This window comes from Carya illinoinensis, chromosome 16, assembly GCF_018687715.1.
Source record: "Carya illinoinensis cultivar Pawnee chromosome 16, C.illinoinensisPawnee_v1, whole genome shotgun sequence".
NCBI lineage: Eukaryota > Viridiplantae > Streptophyta > Magnoliopsida > Fagales > Juglandaceae > Carya > Carya illinoinensis.
In genome coordinates this window covers 6,103,732-6,118,637 of record NC_056767.1, presented here as the reverse complement: position 1 = coordinate 6,118,637, position 14,906 = coordinate 6,103,732, and the positions used below count along the sequence as shown (strand labels likewise).

The 14,906-nt window shown below is 37.4% G+C and overlaps 1 protein-coding gene across 1 annotated transcript; it reads right to left on the bottom strand.

The window, feature by feature from the left end:
• Positions 1-342: 342 nt before the first annotated feature.
• Positions 343-795, bottom strand: LOC122298743 (probable carbohydrate esterase At4g34215). The gene has a single exon (XM_043108604.1). The coding sequence runs from the start codon at positions 793-795 to the stop codon at positions 343-345; it is 453 nt and encodes a 150-aa protein (XP_042964538.1).
• Between the last annotated feature and the right edge of the window lie 14,111 nt (positions 796-14,906).

The following is a 14,906-nucleotide window of genomic DNA, read 5'->3' as shown; positions in this document are numbered from 1 at the left end:
AGATGCATTATATATATATATATATATATATATATATATATATATATGTTGCATGTACTCTAACCAATTTGTGAAAGGAGAAATGATTTAGCCACAAAAAGCTTCCAAAAAAAGCTTTTGTTAGATTGTAAAGTCAATTTTATTATAAGCTAGATATATCTAACGTATCATATATGGTATGAAACTATGTCAGTCTGTAAGTTTAAAACCATATATAAAATTAAGAAACTCTACACAAACATAAATTAAGAAACTTTACACAAACATATTGAACTAAGAAAGTAATAAATAAACAAAAGAAAATACCAAGATAATAGGGAGGTCAGGAGAGTTGAGATCTTGTCAAACATCATTGAAGAACTTCTCCAGCCTTCCGTTATAGAGCATGGAGTCTTGCTCTCCACAATCACTCTCTCCTTGATACCAAAGCAGTGCACCAATATTTCCACCACTTTCCCTTGCAGCTCTTGCCCTATCTACCAACTGATTGTATAGTATAGTATCCTTTTGCCACTCTTCTATCTTTGTTCCTCCTACTGTGCAAGGGACCAGACCAATCACTCCAAAGTTTGGACGTTTTGCCAATATTTGGTTGGAAAAGGGCATGCCTGGTCCCACCCCGCAAGTCTTTAAATTATCAATTTCCTTATGGAAAGGTTCACTAGCTATCTCCCAAGTCTTGCTTAAAGATAGTGTGAGGATGTTGGGAGTGGGAGTGCTTTGTGGAGGAACTTGTCCATCCCACTTGAGCAAGTTGGTTTTGGTGTCATTGTAAACGCCTCCACATCTAGCCATTGTAAACGCCTAATACCTACGGGGTGGTATTAGGCATTCCCTTTTCCAACCAAATATTGGTAAAATGTCCAAACTTTGGAGTGATTGGCCAGGTCCCTTGCACAATAGGAGGAACAAAGATAGAAAAGTGGCAAAAGGGTACTATACCATACAATTAGTTTATGGATAGAGCTAGAGCTGCGAGGCAAAAGTATTGGTGGTAATATTCCTGCACTGCATTGGTATCAGGGAGAGAGTGATTGTGGTCAGCAGGACTCTAGGCTCTAGAGGGGAAGGTTGGAGAAGTTTTTCAATAATCTTCTACACGATCTTAACTGTCCTGATCTCCCCATTCTTATGGTACTTTCTTTGGTTTAGCTTAGTTTAATCGATTTCTTTTATGCACGGTTTCTTTCATAAGTAACTTTACAAACTGACATGACTGTATATGATACGTTAGATCTAGTTTATTACAAAAAAGTGACTTTACTATTTAATGTGTCACATCAAGCCACATTAGTACCATATAGATGCCGTTGTCACATTGACCTTGCATTAGTGTCGCCCCCGATGTCAGATCCTTCACAAGGAAATGAAATGGATGAAAGTCAAGAGCAAGATTATTAGTTTTGGTATATTCATGCACTGAAATCAAATTTTTATAAATGGTAGGGACATGAAGGGTGTTATTGAGAGTGACAATGTGATTTGGAAGCTGTAAATTTATAGTGCCAATGTGAGAAATTGCAAAACCTAAACCATCCCCAATGATCACTTCATCGGTACCATCATACTTCGAGTGAACAGAGAGCTTTGACATGTCTGAGGTAATGTGGTGAAAGGCACCAGAGTCGACCACCCAAGGTTTATCGGGGAAGGAGCTTGCATCAGCACAGTTGGCATTGGGAGAAGAGGAGTTCCAAAATTTTCGACATTGACGTGCTGTACGACCAGGTGTAGAGCAGAATTGGCAGGTCACGGCATTTTTCTGTGAAGACTGAGAATTATTGTGCAACTGGGAGCTCTGCTGGTTTTGCCGAAAGTTGTTGTGGTGCTGTGGCTTGCCTTTGTGGGTCGAGGACTGAGAGGTTCGCTTCTGATGATAGTTGGCAGTAGCAATGGTTGTCTGATGCAAAGTCTCAAGTCTTGTGAGATAAGTTTCATGACTTACAAGGAGGTCATGTAGTTCTTCAAAGGTAAGAGGATTCTCACGGGTACGAATAGGACCAGCAATGTCATGAAACTCAGATCCCAGCCCGTTAAGTATGTAGAGCGTGAGGTCATCATTCGTGAGAGGAGAATCAATAAGTGCAAGCTCATCAGCAGTGGACTTGACTTGTTGCAAGTATTCAGTGACACTTTTGGATCCACGGTTCAAGGATGTTAAATTATCCTTAAGTTGCATAACTCGCATACGTGAGCGATTTGCAAAGAGACGGGTCAATTGAAGCCAGGCCTCTCTTGAAGTGCTAGAAGAAGCAATCAAGGGCATAATACTTTCAGACACTGAAGCAAAAATCCCATTAAGGAGAAGTTTGTCTTGACGGATCCAGCGGCTGCGAGCTGCAAGGGTCTCAGCAGATGGAGTGGCACCAAGTTGAGGACAGGGATGTGAATCATCAATAAAGCCTTGAAGATCATACCCAACAATGAGGGAGTCAAGCTGAGCACGCCATGCAGGGAAATTGGTAGAGTTTAGCTTGTAAGGCAGTTGTGCAGTGGTGTTGATGGCAATGATAGCATTTTCATGGTGAGTGTTGGTGGATTGGGTAATAGAGGGAGGGGAAGAGGATGATGAGGCCATAGCAGAATCAGAGGATCAAACTCGTTGGAGAATGAGGGCTCTTGATACCATATAGAGAAATTTAAAACACGTTGGTGTTTGTTATTCAACCACACTTTGTATTACAAAATATTCCTATTTATACACTGCTAACGTTTACAAATAAAGCAAGTAATTACTTTCAAATATTTACAAATAAAACCAAGAGTTGCACTGCTATATACACAAGATTGCAGGTGGCCAAGTATGGAAGCTAAGCTGATTTTGCTCCCTGATTTGTGCAAGATTGAGATCAAATGTGAGTAATGATCGTGATCATCCATTATGAGTTTACTTTTGTGGGATCTCATTGTTACTAAAATAGTTATCCTGTCCCAAATTGCTTACAGTTCCATAATGCATCTTTGCAAATTAATCATTATAAAAATTCTAAAAATATTCATATTTTTTGCAAGTTGTAGTTTCTACTGGAGAAGGAAAGTTCCTAAGATCTGTAAGATTGAACAAGGGAAATGGGAGAGAATTATTCCTACTGATCATTGTTCCATTGCTCTTTCTTTCTATGTTTGTGATGTCCTTTGTTAATGTTTTTATTGTTTTGATTATGATATTCTCCTCAAATATGCTGCCAGGACCTTTGGTAGGTAGAGCAATATTTGTACTATTATGAGTAAACCTTGTTCCTATGTTGCACGAAATCTCTCAACATGCTTCTCTATTATCTTCTATATAGAAAGGGAAATGATAGGTACACCGAGAAAGTGTACCTATCATTTGTACCGAATTGTATATTTTTTTATTTTTAGTATTTTTTAAATACACAAAAAAATGCTTTAAAAAAACAAAAAAAAAAAAAAATGCAATACACTAGTCAACTTTTGTGAAATCTTTTGGTTGCACATCAACTTTTGTGTTACGAATATTTATTATTGATTTTATCATTCTTAATTATCCAAGCTAATGAAGAATGTTTTAAATGATTTCTTAAGTCAACCACTGAATTAACTGACTCAAAATATTAAGTATTGGTCAATATGTTTGGAAATTACAAAATTCAGGATGAAAAACATTTATCCTAGTGTGTCTCTAGTAAGATTATGCTTGATAGTCTATATTGTGGTTACATCAATTTAATTGAGCTAAGCAAAAATTCGAAAATCTGACTCTCTTCCAAGTCGGAGTAGGAGATTTTTTCCCATGAAAAGTCAAAGTCCAACTACGACTCTGAAATATTGACTCTAACTCCGATTTTGCCCTCCAACTCTGCCTCTGATATTGCACATATATTATAAAGGAACAGTCATCATATATATTTTATATAACTATAACTTATATAGTTAGTTAAATTCAATAATCATATGAGCTAATTATTACAAAATAATATACTTATACTATAATATAAATAGATTAAATTGACTAATAATAGTTTAGTATAGTCATATGTAAACATCATACTCACTACAAAAAAAAAAAAAGATTGGGCTATTTTTATTTTCAGTGACACTAATATCGCCAGAAATAACTCATATTTTCATTTCACTCGGAATCTTGTGACTATCTAGGAAGGTAGCTGGAATTAAAGACTTTTTCCCTCGAGTTTTAGTCGCCAGAAATAGGCTTGCCAGTTTTGTATCTTTAGGTTGTTTTAATAACTTATTACAGTGACACAAGTTTGCCTCAATATCAGTGGATGGGGACTGCCACCAATTCTTTCTAAATCCATGTGAATAGCATTAAAGTCACCGAATACAATCCACGGTTTATCCGTTAATTGCCTCTCCTCCAATTCCTTCCATGAATCCCTTTTTTCCATGTAAGTGCATTTAGCATACACAAAAGTGACAAGAACCTTTTCTTTTCTTTTTTAAGAGACGAAGGTCACCTGTCCACGAGTGACCCCCTCCCAATTTATTAGAAGCCCTCACTTATGGCGGAGGAATACCGTGGTAAAACATAATGCCAAAGCCAAGAACCAGAAAGAACCAGTCTAAGCATGCCTAGAACCAAAACAAAGAACGAACAATCAAGACAAAAACCAACCAAAAGGAAACTCAAGTCAACTAAGTAAATAAGGTAACCCCAACTTATCTAACCTGATAATACCCCATAAAAGCCTAGGCATAGCCTCTTCCCCCTCGAAACTACTAGTGAAGCCTTCCTCACCTCAACGCGCCAAAAAGTCTGTAGCTTGGTTTGCTTCTCGAAACTAATGCCAAATCGAGAACTGAATGCCTTGTAATGCCTGCAAAACTTCCTTCCAAAAATCCTAAAGATACCAAACAGAACAACTCCTAGCGATAACCCAATCCACCACTACTTGAGAATCACACTCGATTTCTAAAAAATGAAAACCCATATCTTTACATAACTCCACCCCCTCTTTAAGTGCTCTAAGTTCAGCCTCATTATTTGTTCCATTACCAAAATGGGCAGAAAAACCCTCCAACACAGAGTTGCCACAATCCTGAATCACCCCACCTCCACCACAAGTCCCTGGATTCCCTCGGCAACTTCCGTCGACATTGAGCTTCACATAGCCAGACGATGGTTTGCACCACGATACGCACCTCACTCGTCGACCCTGGATGGGCAGCATAGGAATATCTAACCTCTGTAAAATCCTTTAATCCGAAAGTGAAAGGGAGCGCACTTTCTTATAGTCCTTTTCTAGAACACCCAACCACGTTTTTAAAGAAATCTAGGAGCCTTCAACCAATTCCACAACACCCTCCATCCTAGCTTTGCAGCGTCTCTGCCAAAGCTTCCAAGTAATAAGACAAGTGACAAGAACCTGCATATTGATCAAGTTAAACCAACCAGTAATCGATTGAGAAGTACAAAACAAAACCTGAAACATAGTAGCCTCTTTCCAAAAAAGCCACAGCTTTCCACCTTGCTCTTCATTTGAACTGAAGTTATTAAAATTCAAGAACCTTCCAAGAGAAGCCATACGGTCTACTCCAACAAGTGGCTCAGCAATAGCCACCAAGTTAGCACCTTTCTTGTTTATTAACATCTTAAGCCTACTCTTGGAACGACCCAACCTCTGATATTGCAGTAGAAAATTGTGTCAGTCATAAATTCACTTTTTGAGCTCAGATGTGAACCCTTTGTGATTTCCTCAATGCCTTGTCCTCCACCAAGATTCCATCATTAAAGGAATTTCTCCTTCCTCTTGAGTCAAAGAGTTGCCAAGAGCCAGCTCCCCTTGATGGTTTCCTGTATGTCGTTCCTTATGAGAGGTTTCAAAAAGCACCCTTATTTCCTTCTGAGTTGTTACCTTGATGGATTGAGCAGCTGCCGGTTCTTCATCATGCCAAACTTCCTCACACTCTTCATCATTGGACATGACTTGTTTTCCATCACCAGGAAGTGCATCTTGATCAGGGGCCCGAGCTTCACCAATGACAGTTTCCCCAACCTGATCCCCCAACGTATTTGCATTGGGACCAACCAAACCCAAGTTTTCAACCACATTGTTTTCTACAACAACACCAATTTCATCAACTTGATCACTCTTTCCAGAAATAACAACATCACTGTGCTTCCTTTCCGTGAGATCAATTACTCCTTCAACAGCATTTTGTACCCTTACAACCACTTCCTCCTTGGGGCCCGAAGGCTCTTCCACTATTTTAGACACTTTTCAAACTTGTTTTTCTTTCAGTTTTCCCTCTTCCTTATGCTTCTCACCCACCCTACAGACAACAACGGTATGCCCTTGTCAGAAGCATGTCTTACAATAAAATCCCAATTTTTCATATTTAACTTCCTACCATATACAAGTTGTTGGCGATACCACTATAGGAAAACCTTTCACTGGCTCCATGGTTAAATCCACCTCCACGCAAATTCTAGCCCATGTTGCTCTTGTCCAATTGATGGTTGCATTGTCAGTGCCTGGGTAATGGCCAAACCGAGTTGCAAGGATTTGGAGACAATCCCGTCTATATAAGATTTGGGGTCAACCATTCCTAGATTTCAAAGAGATGCGTCCCTTGGCTTCATTTGTGCCTCAGTTCTTGGTTATTTAGATCCCAATCGATAGGGGCTATTGGACTAAGAGTTTTTCTCCTTGAATTACCCAATGTATACTTGCGGAAAACTCCTTGTCGAGGAACTGTGCACCCACCAAGGAAAACTCCTTGTCGAGTTTTTCTCCTTGAATTACCCACTGTATACTTGGTTTTAACTGCTTTTTCATTACATTAGCAAATCCAAGCAATAAATATGGAGTATTGTCTATGGCTCTTTGAAAACCATTTGTTCGTTCTAAAAGGTATGATGGTGATAATCAAATGAACTTGTTGGATTTTGATGATGAGAAGTTTTGGGTTAAAATGCATAACCTCCCACTGGGTTATATGAACAGAAGGATGGGAGAGCAAATTGGAAGCTCAATTAGAAAGGTAATAGAGGTAGATGTCCAAGAAGATAGACTGGCATGGGGTTGCTTTTTAAGGGTGAAGATTGAGTGTGAATTGAAGAAACCGATGGCAAGGGGGAGAACCATGAATGTACAAGGAGGAAGAATATTGGTGCCACTACAGTAGGAAAAGCTACCGAAAATGTGCTTCGTTGTGGGAGAATTGTCCATGGAAAGCAGGGATGTAGGAGTGGGGAGCTTGGAAATTCTTAGAGGTGGACTAAGAATTCTTAGAGGAGTGCGGTAGAGAACGACGACTGTAAATCGAAGGTGGACTAAGTGGAAGGGGGAACAGAGCAAAAGGAGGGTTGACTTTGGTGTGATGCCTCAGAGGGAGAAGGAGGGTCAAAGAGAGAATGGAGCTTGGGAATCGAGGGAGGAGGTGAGGATGACGAAACAAAAGATGGGGGAGGATGACGAACTGGGGGTTGTTGGATTGAAGGAGAATGGGCTTTCGGGTGGTTCAAAGTGAGTAGGCCTAGATCACTATAATACAAGTTCATGCAACAGTACTCTTGCCAAATAGACAGAGAGGACTCTGGATAATACATCTTCATCAAGCCCAATCCAATTAGATCTGATCACTGGAGAAGAAGTGATTGTGAGCTCCATTGACTAAGGGAGAAACAAAGGGAGTAAGAAGAGCTACTGGAAGAAAAGAGGTCAAGGGAGGATCTCGATAGGTGAGTGATTTCATCTCCATCTATGTCTAAACGAGCTTTTGATCACTTGCATGGGGAGTTTTCACTGCGGGTTGCTGAGAAAAAAGCTAGGAATGAAGATGGGGAGGACTTTGTTTTGCAGTTGTGTGAGGTGGAGGCTATGAGGCAGCCCCACTTGGCATTATGAAAATCATAAGTTGGAAATACCGAGGGCTTGGGAACCCTCAAACAATTCAAGATCTTTACCCGATGGTAAAGGATAAGCACCCCCAATTGTTGTTCTTAATGGAAACTATGGTTAATGTAGGGAGGTTGGAGTGTCTGGAAAGCAAGGATGTAGAATGGATGGTTGCTTTGTAGTAGATCTAATTGGTAGGAGAGGGGGTCTACCCTTATTTTGGAAAAGTCAGAATGAAGTGGAAGTATTGAATCATTTTCAGTTGCACATAAACGTGTTAGTCAAGGGTGAGGGGAATAGAAGGAAGTGGGTTTTCACAAGGTTTTATGGGCACCTTGATACTGGGAAGAAAAAGTATTCATGGGAATTATTAAGTATTTTAAAACCTATGGATCACATAGCATGGTGTGTGGTCGGAGATTTTAATGAAATTTTATTTCAGTTAGAGAAGGTTGGGGGAAGACAGAGGGTTGAAAACCAAATGTGTCAGTTTCTAGAGGTGCTTCAGGAAAAAAAGTTTGTTTGATCTAAGTTGTAATGGTGGATTTTTCAAATGGAGGAATAAGCATTCAGACCATACATTTACAAAGGAAAAGCTAGATAGGTGTGTGGCAAACAACCTTTGGAAATAAATGTTTAACGAGGTAAGGGAGTAGGGGCTTGTAGGCAGATACTAAAACCACATTCCTATTCTATTATCTATGGTTGGGTTTAACTTTTGGCAGAGAAGAAGGAAACTTGCCTAGAAGCTCTGCAAGTTCGTGTGACAAGAGCTATGACCGACCTCTAACAGAGAGAGTTCATAAGAGCAGAAGTGGAGGAAGCCTTGAAACTGATTGGTTTGGGGCTTGCTTTTACCAAGCTTATTGGAGCATTGTAAGAGATGATGTGTGTGCTGAACCTCTTAAGTTTCTTAATGTTGTAGGCATGGATAAGTCTCTTAACCATACTTATGTTCCTTTAGTCCCCAAGGTAAAAGACCCCAAGACAGTTAATGACTTTAGGCCTATAAGTTTGTGCAATGTGATGCATAAGGTTATAGCTAAAACCCTTGCCAATAGACAGGAAGTGGTGTTGAACGATGTAATTTCCAAAAGTCAGAGTGCTTTTATTCCAAGGAGACTCATATCTTACAACATTATTGCTTCTTATGAAATCCTTCATTCAATGAAAATGAGGCAGAAGGATAGTATGGCTATAAAATGGGTAGTATGGCTCTAAAGCGGGTAGAGTGGAAGAAGAAGAGTGGTATTCTAGAGTTGTATGAAAAGGCCTCTGGACAAAGTTTAAATAAACAAAAAAACTACCTTGTGTTTCAGCCCAAATGCAAAAGCTTCTGTGAAGGAAATGATAGCAAAAGAGATAGGGGCAAGGTCGCAAAATAACTGTAAGAAGTATTTGGAACTGCCTATTATGGTTGGAAGATCTCGATACACCACTTTTAGAGGCATCAAAGACAGAGTATGGCAAAAGATAAGTAATTGGAAAAAGCAATTCTTGTCACCTTTGGGAAAGGAAGTTTTGTTGAAGGCTATCATTCAGGTTATTGCAAATTATAATATCAATGTTTTTAGACTACCTAAGAAATTGTGCAAGGAAATTGTATCTGCCATGGCTAACTTTTAGTGGGGGTATAAAAACAATGATCATAAGATCCAATGGAGAAGCTGGTAAAAATTTGGGATGTCTAAAGCTGAAGGGGGTTCGGTTTAAGAGAGCTAGAGAGTTTTAACAATGCTATACTAACAAAGCAGTGTTGGAGAGTGTTGACAAGTCCTCAATCCTTTACAGCAATGGTTTTGAAGGATAAATACTTTAGATCTTTGAAACTTTTAGAGGCTAAGCTATGCCATAGACCCTCGATGATATGAAAAGGTTTATGGAGCTTTTTGGAGTTACTCAAGGAGGGACTTGTGTGGAGAGTAGGCAATGGTTATAATATAAGGATATCGGGAGACAAGTGGATTCCAAGGCCTTCATTTTTTTTGTATTCAATCCGCAATCACAATGTTAAGTGGTCTAAGGTGAATGAACTAATTGATGCAAATTGTGGAGCCTGGAAAGAAGATCTGGTTAAAACAATTTTGAAAGAATAAGAAGCTAAGATTGTCTACAACCTTCCTATCAATCAAACTGGTCTAAAGAACGGGTTATTTAGTGTTAAAAGTGCTTATCATCTTAACACATATAGGAAGAGAAGGGATAAAGGGGAGTCCTTAGAAGGGACTACAAATGGTTGGAAGATGTTATGGAACCTGAATGTGCCGGGTGTAGTGAAAATATTTTTATGGAAAACTCTTAATGAAAGTCTACCAACAAGGAAGAATATGGCTCCCAGAAAGGTGGTGGAAAACCCTTGCTGCCCTATGTGTGAGTCAGAAGAGGAATCTACTTGTCATGAGTTATAGAGCTGCAGAGGAGCTACAGATGTGTGGGTAGAATAGTTCATTTATAGAAGTGGTTTAGCAGTGAGGTGAAGTTATATGAGGTTTGGGACAGGCTGGTGACCAAAGTATCTAAGGGAAAATTGGCGTTGGTGGCAGTAGTGATGAGAAGGATATGGTTGAGGAGAAATGCTTTTCGATTTTGAAAAGAAGTTTGCAAGACCGGATGTGATATCTAAACAAGAAGAAGATATTTTTGTAGAGTTCCAGCAAGCACAGAGCAAACCTGCGAGGGAGATAGTGGGCAGTGTAGGAGCAAAAGGGGGGGGGGGGGCAGATGGAGGGCACCAATTGAGAACCATGTGAAAGTGAACTGGGATGCAGCATTAAATTCAAAGGAGGGAAGGATGGGGATTGGAGCAGTTATCAGAGATGCTCAGGGTGAAATCTTCGTTTCCTTATGTGCAACTCAAAGGGGAGGGCTAGCAATCCTATTATAGCCGAGCTTCATGCATTATAGAGAGCTTTGAAGTTATGTGCAAAGCTAGACTTTGAGAAAGTAGTCTTTGATGGTGATGCATTGGCAGTTGTAAAGCCTGTAAATAGTGAAGAGGTAAGTTGGGAGTGGTTTGGACCGGTGATAGAAGATATAAAAGGGGTTACTCATAATCGACCAAATTGGATATATAGTACAACATACATATAGGGAATGTAATAAAGTAGATGAGGAAAGGGTCTGGATAGAAAGTGGTCCAGCAGGGATACATAGTTTTGTTACATAGAATAAATTGTTTATTGTTGATCGGTAAGTAATACAAAAAGTATGTTTTTTTATAAACAATAAATAAATAAATAAATGAAGAAGAAGAAGAAGAAGAAGAAGAAGAAGAAGAAGTTCATGTTGCTTCTCTTTTTTAAACGCTGGTCTGGTAATTGGTTTTGTCTTGGTGCCATGATGTCCATCCCGTTACATAAATATGAGATATAAATGTTGACGTGGTCAGGTGTCTAATTACGATTGATGTTGTACTCATAAAAAGAAAAGATATGCTATTTATTTTTTAAAAAAATTGATAAATAATTTATTTAAATAATAAATCTCAAATTTTTTAACAGAAATGGATTACGTACTTTAGTATTATATCTAGCATTACTTTTCAAAAAAAAATTAACAAAATATTATGCATATTTATATTTAGTCATCATGAAAAATTATAAAAAAAATGAAAAAAATTGTATAAATTTTTTGAGAAATAGGATTTGTGTAAGTATGGAGTACCATCCATTGAAAAAAAAAAGTAAACAAATCTAAAACTCACATAAGAAAAATATATATATATATATATATATTTAAAAAATTTGAGCTGCCTTGCCAAAGTTAGCCTGACGTCTGGATGGAGGAGGTTCCATCGATGTTCCGTCACCCTTTCTAGCTTCTTTCCCACTCCCAATTGCAGAACTCGCTCGAAGCCAAGAACCATAATGGGACTGAGTCTCGTCTGACATCTGCTTACCCACAATCAACTTTGAACAATATCTCCTCTTCTAATGTTTTATAGTTCCACAAAGGAAGCGGAACGTCGGAAGGCATTCATATGTGAATGAAATCCACATATGCTTATCAAAAATTTTCAATAACCTCCCCCTTAATAGAGGTTTGGTGATATCAACTTCCACTCTTACTCAAAGAAACTTATCCCAACCAAAGCCCCTCTTGTCAGTGTAGACCATGTCCACCATTCCTATGGTGGAGCCTATTTGTTCACATATTTCCTTCATCATCCAGAACATGTCTAAGTTGAAGTTAATATTTTTCGGGGGAGTACCACCGTCAAATTCTTGCAAACAGACCAGTAGTCTATCAAAAGACAAGTGGTACTTTTTCCTTATCAGATTCACACTGAAACTCCACTATAAAGAGATTTTTCTCCTACCTCTTTAAAAAGGAAAATTCTATATACCATACTACCATCCTACTAAGTAAGATGTGGCACATTTACCACCATTGAATGATCATTTATTAGATACTTCTTTATCATCAAATAGTGATAAATGTGCCACATCATTTATAATGAGATGCAAGTGGGATAGTGGTGTTGTGTATAACATTACTCCTTTGAAAAATATTAACCCCTCATGTTTCCACACTTTCGAAATGGTATTCTTAAAAGCCTCTCGGTTTATAACTTTTTCTATAACGATCAGAGGTATAAACGTAGTCTCCCCTTCTTGGAAGATTCCTTAAATGCTTCAGAATGAAGAACTAATTCATGTTTCTCTTTATCTATTAAATTGAAACCTTCCCACAACTACGTTAACTCGTCCTCCATACTAACTTGATCTTTAGACGTACGTCCAAGAGATGAATCTTTGCCTAGACAAAGAGAGAAACACCTCACCCTACATAGAGGAGAGAACCAACTCTCCCATATTCTTGCCACTTGATTACCCGTTTATTGTGCTTTTTGTCTCTTTCACTTTTTTGTAGTTGCTACTAATTTATTCATTATTACTTCCACCCTCTAGCTATTACCATGCAAATTATTACAAATGATCTCTTGCATTTCTCATTTCTTGTAGTTCATGTTAGTGACCACTTTAAACACGATCTTTGTTATGTTATGATGCTAACTATTTCAGGTATGCTTTAACTCAGAAGTCTTTTATTTATATTGTTATTGTAAATAAATGTTTATGAAATCATTTAAAACATGCTTCATTAGCTTGTATAATTAAGAATGATAAAATCAATAAAGGAAAGAAATATGCAGAAGATGAAGGAAAGAAACATCATGTTTTCTTGTCTTTTAGATGTTGCAGAAGTGATAGTTGTGCAGTAATGGAAGAGACGCAGGCTGCATCTTATATTTATATGACTTGAAACGCCATTTTAGGTGGCATATAGAGTGTATGATGTGTTTCTAGCCATTAACTCTCTAACCAAGAAAACAAACTTGCACTCAATATCAGGAGTTTTCGACCACCAAAAAGATAGTACCTAAATGCAATTTTTAGCCTCATCTCTATAACTGAGAGAACAAACCAGTTTTCAATATTTGTAATAGTTGATTATTTTTATATCATGAAAGTCATTAATTCTTTGAGAAAGTTGTGAACATCGAATGCTTTGTACCAATTGTTAGGTGCTAATTTATAACCAAAAAGAAATTATCGTAATAATACAAAAAAAAAAAAAATTAATTCAAAATTGGCTGCATGTTTGGATGCCACTCCCCAAGGTTATATATCAATATAGGTATCTTCGACTCTTTTCATCCAAGAGTACTTACATGGACTATTTGCCCAAAATCAATTTTTAAAGTAATGTTAGATACAGTTTTAATTAAAGTGTGCAAGTTCTGTGCACTCAATTAGAGTTTATAAGTGGACGCCATTAAAAAAAAATGATTTCTTTAGCACTTTTTCAAGATAGAGTATGCTTTTTTTTTTTTTTAAAGACTTGTGCAAGACTTGTCTATTTAAAAAATTTACAAATCATGTATCTTCTCCAAATTATGTTGGCCATATATATGTCTTGATAGCCATACAACGCTTACCAATCAAGGGCGAGTGCAAGGCATAATTAGCCAACTGAAAAGTCATAATAATATGCCAAGAGCCTGATGGCCTAATGGCATATGATTCAGTTCTCCAAATGAAAACCTTAGTTTGAAACCCCTCACTTCCCCTTTGTTAAAAAAGAAAAAAAAAAAGTCATAATGTAGACCTTCATATTCTTGTCACTTGATTGCTTGTTTATTGTGCTTCTCATCTCATGCACTTTTTGGTAGTTGCTACTAATTTATTCATTATTACTTCCATCCTCTATTACCATGCACATTATTACATATCTCTTGCATAATTTCTCATTTCTTGTAGTTCATGTTAGTCATCGCTTTAAACATGAACTTTGTTGTGTTACGATGCTACTTCAGGTATGCTTTCAAGTCAAAAGTCTTTTATTTATATTGTTATTGTAAATAAATGTTAATGAAATATTTATTTTGATATTATTTTTTTATTTTTTATTCTGTAACGTCTAGCTCTTGTTTTCACACTCTGAGTTGATGGACTCACCTTTTTATCTTCACTATTTTTTTTAGATGATTTTGATAGTTGTGACAGATGGAATGGATAACACATGACAAGATTATAAAATAAATGCAAGATAAGTGTCATGTCATAAGTTGATTGGTGAGATTTTAGAGACTACGTAATAGAGTTTAGTTTGTTGTACTTGAAAGAGTTTTTTAGTTACTTGATTTTTTGGAAATATTGTATTTAAGCTTTCTTAATATTATGGATTTCAGATCAAAAGAAGTACTATATTTACAAAAATAGCCTCAATTTAGAATTGGGTAGTAAAATTTTTGTAAATAATATAATGTCTTAATCATTTCCCTAAATTAAAATAAAAAAATTACCATAAAACAAACGAACATGCTATCTTTTTTGTGGTCGAAAACTACTCATATTGAGAGCTATTTTGTTTCTTGGCTAGAGAGTTGAGGGCTAGAAACAAATCATACACTCTGTACGCTACCTAAAATGGAGTTCCAAGTCATATATAAATATAAGATGTAGCCTGCTTCTCTTCCATCACTGCACAACTATTACTTTTGCAATATCCAAAAGACAAGAGAAAAGGATGTTTCTTTCCATCATCTTCTTTGTACTTGTTACACATCTTGGGTCTGTT